The sequence below is a fragment of the Petaurus breviceps genome, unplaced genomic scaffold (genome assembly GCF_028583685.1).
Source record: "Petaurus breviceps papuanus isolate PSGF00001 unplaced genomic scaffold, PetGlider_PUasm1.0 90444, whole genome shotgun sequence".
NCBI lineage: Eukaryota > Metazoa > Chordata > Mammalia > Diprotodontia > Petauridae > Petaurus > Petaurus breviceps.
Genome location: NW_027187256.1, coordinates 4,145,374 through 4,156,107, shown reverse-complemented (window position 1 = coordinate 4,156,107; position 10,734 = coordinate 4,145,374). Strand labels below are relative to the sequence as shown.

At 39.2% G+C, this 10,734-nt stretch overlaps 1 protein-coding gene across 1 annotated transcript; it reads right to left on the bottom strand.

The window, feature by feature from the left end:
• Positions 1–4,802: 4,802 nt before the first annotated feature.
• LOC138177802 (olfactory receptor 52I1-like) lies at positions 4,803–5,765 on the bottom strand. The gene has a single exon (XM_069109003.1). It carries the CDS (start codon positions 5,763–5,765, stop codon positions 4,803–4,805), a length of 963 nt encoding a protein of 320 aa, XP_068965104.1.
• Between the last annotated feature and the right edge of the window lie 4,969 nt (positions 5,766–10,734).

The following is a 10,734-nucleotide window of genomic DNA, read 5'->3' as shown; positions in this document are numbered from 1 at the left end:
CTGTACACTGACTTAAGACTAGTTCCAATAAAAGTGCACACCTTAAATAAAAATAAAAATATTTAAATTGTAGTGTATGAGGTGAACAGATCCAAAAGAACAATCTCTACATTAACTTCAATATTGCAAAAATGCTTAAAATCTAATAAACTAAGTGATTAATCATGAGTCCAGAGGACTTATAAAGAAAAAATAATAGCAATCTCATGATAGATGATGGACTGATATGCAGATTAAGAAATGACTCTTTGGATGTGAACAATGTGGGAATGTTTTACTTACTGTACTTGTGTGATGCAGGCATTTTAATGTTTGTTGTTTCCCTTTTAGTGGGGAGAAATTGGAGGAAAACATAATGATTAATTAGTAAGTTTCACTATACTACTTTTTTTCTTTTTTACTTTGTTACAAAGGATGGCTTGCGGGGTGGGGAATGGATGAGGGCTATATTGAAATGAATATGATGTAAAAATGTAACAATAAAGAATAAAAAATGAGATATTTAAAGCATAAAATGGCAACTCATAACTCCTGTTATTTGCTGTGGAAAGTGATGCTTACATGTGAAAACAGGAGGCACTATATTCAATTATAAAAACAGATGCTGTGCTGCAGTTTGCATTGTTTCTTAGAGAAGAAAATGAGCCCTAACCATTTTCTGTCTTGAAGAAGATACTGACCTTCAAAGTTGCTTGGATAGCATAAGAGTTGAGATGAATGTGAACATGCCCTTCAAGGCTGCTGGTACTGACCAAGAAACCCAAGAATGAGCAATTCTTAGATGAATTTTGAGCCTCTGGGATCTTTGGAAATTTTTTTTGTTAATAAAATGAACTTTTATTTCTCATTTCGCTTTGAGAAAGAAAAATGGTTTGTGATAAATTTTTTCAATTTTAAACATTTTTATTTAATGTTTTGAGTTCTAAATTCTATCCCTCCCCCTTCCTGAGACAGTAAGCAATCAGCTGTAAGTTATACATGTGCAATTATATAAAACATTTTGATATTAGTCATTTTATACAAGATTTGAATAAAAGAAAAAAATGAAAGAAAGTGAAAAATATCATGCACCAGTCTGTATTTGGTAAGTTGTTTTCAGGAAGGAAACACAAGCCAGAAGAAATCACTGGGGACTTAAGGTCTAGGTTCAGTTTTGCCTAGACAAGTACATGTTCTTATTGGTACTTTGAGTATCTCCTCTTAGAATTACTGCAAGAGGCAAAGAGGCTTCCCTCCTATTTTTCTTGGAATTTATATCACATGCTTGCTTAATTCCCATGTCACATTTTTAAAAGAGAGTGAAAGCAGAAATTTCATCCTCTTAATCTAGCATGTGGGCAGATCTTGATGCTCAATGGCCAATCTTCTTTGCACACCTTCATTCCAGCAGGCTCTCTGGGGATAGGACAAAATAAAGGATATGCATAATGTAATAGTAATGGCATTTAAAGATTCCCCTGTATTGGCTTGGTTTTTGGTTTGATTGTGTTAAAACCCAGACCTTGTTAATCCCACTTGTGGGATGGACTTGTTGACGTGAAAGGAGAGGGCTGGACTAGGAGGAGCTGGTGATGTAAAATTTGGAGAGACACAAGAGAGAGGCAGAAGAACTTTTTGGAAGCAACACCTTTGGAGGCAGAGAGAGACTGAGAGGATTGCTGAGGGCCACTTTGAATTGCCCAGGACTTTTGAGAGCTGCCACCCAGAGCTGCCAAGGACTGAGGAGACATGGCTGTTTTGCTGGTACTTTATCTGTCTGTTTTGATGTTGTTTTGCCAGATTTGTCCACTGGTGAAAGACAGTCCTGTTGTTGCAGAAGTCGTGGAACCTGGCTGTTGGTTAAAAGCTCTTGAGACTGTTCTGCAGACAGAGAGTGAATACTGTCCACTGGTGAAGGACAGTGCTGTTGTTGCAGAATTCTTGGAACCTTGCTGTTGGTTCTGAAGCCGTGAAGAAGGATTTTCTTGTTGTATGTTTACAGAAATCCTGGGAGAGGGTTTTACTAATGTTTTCAGGGGTCCTAGGACTGTTCTGCAGACAAAGGATGAATTAATGAAGAGACTGGCAATGTATCTTGTGGCCTTGCTAAACTTTGTCTCCCCAGGAACAAAGATTGCTGAGAACTTGCCTCATGTCAAGATGAAGAAAAGACCTCCATTTGGGTATTAAGTGCTGTGCTTAAACTTGTTGTACCTCTGGGGTAGATTCAATTGTGATCCAGGGGTGGGGAACTTTTGACCTTTTTGTGTTCTATGATTGAACAAATGAATGTACTTTACTTATGATTGGAAGCTAATCTCCATTTGAGAAGAGGGGCTTTGTGATGGACTAAATGAGGGTACAGCCTAGGGGTGGAGTAGTATTTAGAACAGGGACTTTGTAATTGATTGAATGAATGTAAGGTCCTGGGGTGGGGTAGTACTTGGAGATTATTTAATCACACTTAGTAAATGCTGTATTTTGAATGATGTCATATTTTGATTCCCTCTGTTCTTAATTTGTCATTGAATAAAATGGAGAACACCTATGCTGGTATTCTGAACCTTGGGAAGTTGCCCTTGCTTTGCATTACATTACACATAAACAGAGCCAGGCACATTATTCCATGGGATAGTCATACACACACAAACACATACACATGTGTTTATATGTATGTGTATATATTGATTTTCACTGAATAATTGTTATAGATTTTTTACCATTTTTTTTTTGCAAAAAAAGTGAGGTGTAACCATTATGTGAAGCTTTAAAAAATTAATTTAAAAAAAATTTTTATTCATTTCTATATGCCACTGGTGATACATTGCTGCTCTATTTACTTTTTATTTTTAAGCAATTGGGGTTAAGTAACTTGCTCAAAGTTACATGGCCAGTTATTTCTGGGTGTGGTACTAAGTATCTGAGCCAAGATTCGATCCCCAGGTCATCCTGACTCTGGGGCCGGTGCTCTTACTTACTGTGCCACCTGGCTGCCCCTAAGCAATTGGAGTTAAGTAATTTGCTCAAGGTTACATTGCCAGGTGTTTCTGGGTGGGTGCTAAATGTCTGAGCCCAGATTCGATCCCAGGTCATCCCGACTCTGGGGCTGGTGCTCTTACTCACTGTCCTAGCTAGCTGACCCTCTGTTTACTTTTTTAATTGCCACGACAAACAATTATACCCAGATGATTATACAATAGAATATTATAAATCTGTTTTTGGGCCGAAAAACCGGGCATGACAATTATGTGGTGGTGATGATTATGCAGTGAATTATGTTATATATCCTTGTATGTATGCACATATACATAGAATATATGTGTTTGCTAATGTATGTATGTACACATGTGTACCTCCATATATGTGTATCTGTATGCATATATACACATATGCATGTGTGTATATATGCATGCACACACACACATATAGTCTAGGCTCTCTTCCTAAATAAATATCATTTAGACAACAGGTATTCTCCCTCATAGACGTATTTATCTGTGTGAGTGGTTAGGATGAACTCTTGAATGACTTTTTACTCTCTGCTAAATCCCTGTGTATTAAAGAAGTAGGTACAAATTTCAGCTTGCTATGCAATTAAATATTGCTCCAAATATGTTGAATTCCTCTCTGGATGCTTGTTAGAAGCATTACAATAACTCCTTGTGGGTAGGAGAGATCATCTTCGATCTTTCAGCTTATCTTTAAAGTAATTGAGGTTTATGCTGAAAAAACTGTCAAGAAAATTGGCTATTCTTTATAACCTGACTAATGTCTAACCTGAAAGTATTTGCAGATCCTTTACTTGATTGTGTGCCACCATGGGGGGGGGCAGGCGAGGAGAGGGAGGGAGAGAAAATTTGAACCTCAAGGGATTGTGTAAACTATGAGTAAACAAATTAACAAAGAAAAAAAGAATAAAAAAATTGGCTGCTCAAGAAAATGATTTTGCTTTCACTGAACTACAGCCGTGAATGAGTCATTTGCACATGCTTCTTCCTGCAGATTATAAATATCTTGAAGGAAGAGAATGAGACTTGTATACAGAGCAACCAAGAAAATGATGCAGGTCATTCCATTTGACCTCTTGTTCTCATCACTTAAAAAGGTGGGAAAAGAGTTCAAAGAAGGAATTATGGAACAGGTGCTATCTAAAACAGGTCTTGAAATCTTGGAAAGATACAGAGTGGTGTGTGTGTGTGTGTGTGTGTGTGTGCACACGCGCTGTAGATGACATCATATATAAAAGTATGGAGGCAGAAGAGATTTTGGAACAAAGTAAAAATTTAGCTGAAGCATAGTGTATAAAAAGGAATTATAAAATTTGCCTGGAAAGGTAGGTTGTGGACAGAGAGTAGGTCTTAAATTCTAAGATCAAGCATTTTATTCTGTTATCAATGCAAAGTTGATGAAAGCTTTTGAGAAAAATGACCAAGTATTTAAAATATTGATAGCTTAGTTAAGGGAGACAATGGTAAATGGTGATGCCAACAATAAAAAAAGGTGAGTGAGGTTGGGGGGCTAACTTCTTCAGAAAGAAATGATGAGTTCATATTTAGTTGAGTTTTGAAGTCCCAAAAGTACATCCAAGTAGAATTGTCCTGCATGTACCTAGAGATGGACAAAGGTCAAGGCTGGAAAGGAAGATGAAAGTCATTAAAATAGACGTAGTCATGGTAAGTGAAGCCAGAAGGTGAAATCACCTAACAGCTCTCTTTCCCCTCACTCAGGTTCTAGCTGATTTGAATTCATTCACATGTAACCTTTATTCTTGCATGAAGCATCTTTGCTTAAGACCCTTATGCATCATATTCTGTCTTGGAATTTCAGTGGGGCTGGCCAGGGAGGCAGCTCTCTATCATGCTCCATCCCCGATCACGGATCTGTTTTGTCCTTAAGCCATAAATGAGAGGGTTCAGAGTGGGTGGGATAACCAGATAGAAGTCAGCAAGTAGGACCTGGACAGGCAGTGGGACCAAATCCTCTCCAAACCAGGCCACATAGATGGAAACCATTCCTGGTAGGTAATAGAGGGCCATAACTCCAACATGGGAACCACATGTGCTTAATGCCTTGAGCTGTGCATCTCGGCAGGAAAGACGAAATACAGCTTGAAGGATCAGGCTATAGGAGGAAGCAATGAAGATCACATCGATGCCCACAATGATTGAGGAACCAATCAGGCTATAGAGATTGCTTGGCATATGGTCAGCACATCCTAATTTGGCCACAGCCATGTGTTCACAGTATGAATGGGGAACCATCAGAGAGCCACAAAAGGGCAGGTGACTCACCATCCAGCTCAGAGGTGTCATGAATGTGGTAGCTCTGAGAATAATTGCCACACCTATCCCTAGCATTGTTCGTTGTGTAAGGATAGTCTGATAGTGCAAGGGTTTGCAGATGGCCACGTACCTGTCAAAGGCCATAGCCAATAAAAGCCCTGTTTCCACAGCTGTGGCTGCATGAACAACATACATTTGAGTGAAGCAGGCAGCAAAGCCAATAATTCCATTGCCTGACCAGAAGATGTTGAGCATCTTGGGGACCACAGAAGTTGCCATAACAATGTCCACAATAGCCAGGATACACAGGAAGAAGTACATGGGCTCATGCAAGGCAGAGTCAACCCAGATCACTGTCAGAATGAGGCTGTTTCCCAACAAAGTCACAACATACATGGTGCCTAGTGGGGCCAGCAACCAGAGGTGAGTCACTTCTAGACCTGGGATACCCATGAGGACAAATGTAGGAGAAGGCAATGTATGATTGTATAGGAATTCTAGCATCTGTTGGGGACCCTCTCTCCTGTGAAAGAAACAAAAACATCACAAGAGAAGTCTTCCTGGTCCTTCTATCCCTCTAAGTCTGTTGGGCTATATTTTTCATCCTTGTCTTTTTTATAACTGATGAATAAATTATTGAAAATACTGAGGGAAAGTTAATAGGAGGGCCCATAATGATGGTACCTCATTTCAAGGTCCTTGAATTCAATCTGTATACCCCTTTGAACATGATTTTTTTTACAGAATATAAAAACATGGACCCTGGATAGTATTCAGGAATCATGATAACCCTAATCAAGGCTTATATTTGCATAGTATTTTCTTCACAACTTTATGCTGTAGGTAGAGCTAACATTAACTTTTCTGAGTTTCCTTTTCTGTTACAGGGAGGTGAGTCATCTGTGGTCACATGCAGTTAATAAGTTGCAGAACCAGAACCAGAACTCATAGCGCTTGTCTTCAAATCCAGTGCTCCTCCCACTCTCCTACACCGCCTTTTTGTTATGGAGTGGGTAATAATGTAGCTCCAACCTATTGACTAATTCCTCCTCTTAGCATTATCCTGCTTCACAGGTGGTACTGAATTCAGTACTTCAAGGGTCTCTCACTTCTCCACTTATTCTGGTGTCATTCCTACTCACATATAGACAGACTTCACAGGTGGCTAAAAAAATATCACTTTCAAGTCAACCTCTTAGTGATGATTCAGTTTTGTGGGACTGGCTATCTCTACCCTGGACCCCATACTAATTTCCAGGGCTTAGCCCTTTGCTGACATTTCCATTAAATTTTGGAGCCATTTTTAGATAATGTTGAGACACTGGAGAACTCTATTTTCATTTTATATCACCTTTGGTTCACCACAAAAGAACTAAACAGCTTTGCATCAGTGGTCCCCTTAGAACCCATGTTCTGCCCTATAAGGGACAGTGATGCTTATTGGGTCATAGACTTAAAAGAAATGAACATGGAAGCATTTTTAAGCATTTACTATGTATCAAGCAAAGGCATCTAGGTGGTGCAAATGGATAGAGCACTGGTCCTGGAGTCAGGAAAATCTGAGCTCAATCCAGCTTCGGACACTTACTAGCTGTGTGATCCTGGACAAGTCACTTAACCCCTTTTTGCCTCAGTTCTTCATTTGTAAAATGGGAACACACTGGAGAAAGAAAAGTCAAACCATTCCAATATCTTTGCCAGGGAAATCCATTAGACAAAGTCTATGGGGTCATGGAGAGTTGGGCATGACTGAATGACTGAACAATTGTGCTCCATGGTAAGTGCTAGTGATACAAATGAAAAAAAGTGAAAAAAAGAATCTAAACTATTTTAGAGCAGGGGCTATTAGTAGGTGACCACCCACAGGGGAGTAGAGACCAGGGGATGGCTATTTTGGGTATTTTGATTTGGAAAACTACTGAGATGAATTCAGCTATCTGAATCCCCTAGTTCTAGGGGAGTAGATTGATGCACCATTTCTAGCACAAATAATAGCTGTTTTGTTTATGGTACAAAACTGGAAGGGGATGGAGAAAGAAGGGTACACTGGTGATAGGAGGCAGTAATACAGAATCTGTCTAGTGTGTGGAGTAAAACATGGCTGGAGTCCGGTGTCTATGTAGTAGGTGACTCCACCAATTAGACCATGCAGGCTGTGAGTGTCTCCTGGTGAAAGGGTTAAATGCTTTGGAGCATGGTACTTGGGCTGGATGGCAAGGAATAAGAGGTCATCTAGTCCACTGTTGTAAAGCTCAGATAGAAATGGGGGACACTAAACCACAATAAGGACCCCTGAAAACCACATATTAACTTAGAAACCACATGTTAATATTCACTGTTTTATTGAATTTTTAGAATGTATCCCAATATCTGATTTGGGCTGCACTCAGAATCACTGTGGGCCACATTCAGTCTGTTGGCCATGTATTTGACACCCCTCATCTACTCTAACTTCATTTTGCAAATGAGAAATGCAAGGCTAAGAGGTTTCATGATTTATCAATATTAACATGGATAACAAGTGCCATTGGCAAGATGTGAACCTCCATCATTCTTACTTCAAGACCAGTTCTTGGTCCATTACACCATGTTCCTTATTATATCATATTCTGCCTACAAGAGGCACTCACATCAGTGATGCCATTTGTTGACTTAAGATTTTGGCATTCTTCTTCCTGAGGCTTCAGACTTCACAGTATCATCCTTAGAACTTAAATGTCTTCCATTCCCCATCTTTTAAACATGAGTCCTCATTAACATCTTGCCACATTCAGTCTTCTGTAGGGTATAAAAATTGATAAAGTTTCTCCTGATCAGAGACAAACCTTGGGGAAAGCAGCATAAGGGATGCTCATTAGAGGGATATATCATAGCCTTGTCCTTTCCTTATTCATGTTTTTATTTTGGGCTCTCCATATGAGGTTTTTTTTCCTTTCTCTAGTTTTATTTGTCCTTAACCATGGTTTGCCCATTGCTTGTAGCTGCTGAAGAAATAAAGTCTTTTGGGATTTTTTCCATGAAATTCTCTAATTCAGGCCAGTTTGTGTGGGAGGAGATTTTTCTCATATCCAAATTACAAGAAAGGTCTGTTAACCTCTGCCTTTTAGGTAACAATGTGAAGGTTTTGTGACTTCCAGAGGTTCTGTACTAAGGATGCCTAGTCAAAATGACTTTCTCTCTGTTCTACCACTTGATACTCCATCTCCTATCTCTACTCCTTTACATTGGTCATCCTTCATCCCTGGAATGCATTCTCTCTTCACTTCCACCTCATGTAATCTCTCTGTCTCTCTGTCTCTGTCTCTCTTTCTCAATGATGTATCTCAAGTAACACCCTTGTGAAGTCTTTCTTGATCATGACCCTTTCTTCCCAACTACCTTATATCTAAGTATTGAGTATTTATTCTCTTGCAGATTTCAGGCTTCAGGGAACTGCTTTTCTCTAAAAGAGTAGAAAGGTACATCAGCATGTAACTAAGAGAGCAGACCTGGGAAACTTTGCAGATCACAAGCTCATGACTGCTGTTTGCTAAACTCCTTAACACTGTTCCAGTGGCCTAAGAGTATCAGAGAAGCTGTTTCACTAGTCAGAAAATTAGAGAAGTCCAGAAAGGGAATGGTTTCACCCAGCCGATGACCCATGGTAAATTGTTCCTTTAAGAGACAGGATAACATGGCCTGCCATTCAGAGTTGAATGGCCCTGGCATATGGGTTTCTTAATTTGTCTAACTGGTAAGTTACTGAGGCTTCAGACTTCACAGTCTTAGAACTTAAATGTCTTCCATTCCCCATCTTTAAAAATGAGTCCTCATTAACATCTTACCACATTCAGTCTGCTATAAGGTATAAAAATTGATAAAGTTTCTACTGATCAGAGACAAACCTTGGGGAAAGTAGCATATGTATATGCTATATGTACAATGTGTAAAATGTGAGAGATTGTGATCCAAGGTTATGGGGTAGATTACTAGATTATTATTTATGTTTCACCTTTTGTTTACTAAATGTTTCAAGATTCAAAGTTAACATCTACTTGGCTGATGTGTTTTAATGGGAAACACACCAGTGGGAGCTGCAGGTTCACAAGCCAAAGTTGTAGGATATAACTCTTCATACCAGCATTGTCCCTAGGTCCCTAAAAGTGAGTTTAGTAGCATATCTGTCCTTTGAGGAAACACCTGAGAATTCACTGTGGCTACAAGTCATGTGAGCACTCCAGCCTCAGGAACTGGAGGTCAATACCAGTTATACTACATGTGTATGTTTAGATACTTATCTCCTCTGATTCAAAAAATTTCTATTTCAAGAATCTTAGAGTCTTTTCTTGTATGTGTATCCCCAGGGACTGGCACATAAAAGCACTTAATATTTATTGAGTAGGTAGGAGGTTTGATTAGATGTCCTATCAAATGAACATTTATTGATGTGAGCTCACTTCTTATAAAGGCAGCCCATTTATTTTTAAAATATTTTGCCAAAATCCAGGCATACTATGTTATGGCTTTCTCTGACCTCTTAGTCTACTGACTGTGTTAACAGCTTCCTCACCCCCTGTAAGGGTTATAGGATTTAAAGATCTCCCATGCCCCATGGACGTGCTGACATAGCAGAGCAAGAAAAAAAAAAAAAGCCGAGCTAACGGTCCTGTGGTTGGCAGTTGGCGGCAGTTGCCTTTTTTTTTTTTTTTGAGTTAGGACTCCGGCTGAGCACTGCCAGGGGCCGGAGCTGCTGGGAGCGCTCTTCCAGGACGCTGGGTGGTTGCTGTGAGTGGGGAGAGGAGGACCTTTGCCTGAGGTAGCCTGTTCTGTTTTAAAGGCTTGAGAATGTGGGTGCTTTCTACTTTATCTACCTGTGCCAATATCATAACTACTCTGATGGCTTTCACTTTCTGGTTTTGGGACTCAGTCTTTTGGTATCTTAATAAATTTTCTAGTTTATTTCCCCAAATGGCAAACCTGACGTATTTTGTGATGGATAATTATATCAGCATATTTATAATCTCTATAGGCATTGTGAATATGGCATTGCTGATACACCGCCCCCCCCAAAAAAAACAGAACAAAACAAACAAACACACACACAAATAAACAGTCTTAATAATACAATGGACAAGATAACCTTCATAGGAAAACTTCAATAAGAAGTTACCTCCAGGCAATCTAGTTCACTATAATGGCTGCAAGTCATGAGATTCAGTAAAATTATATTCCAAGAAGTATGAATGTGATGGTTATATATGGAAAAAATATCAAAAATGAGAGAAAGCTTTGTGACTGGAGTCTTGTAAATGTCCCAGATTTTGGAGTAAGGAACAGTAATCTTTACTTCCATTCTTGGCAAATTTCTAACATGGATGACTTTTGAGGATCTAGAAAGGAAAGCGTAATCAATAAGAGCCAGCATGAGTTCATTAAGGACAAATCATGGCCATATTTAGATGTTGGCATCAAGAAGATCTGAATTAGAATCCTG

Coding starts and splice junctions, on each gene's coding strand:
- LOC138177802 (XM_069109003.1), bottom strand. CDS start 5,765: ATGCTAGAATTCCTATACAATCATACATTGCCTTCTCCTACATTTGTC.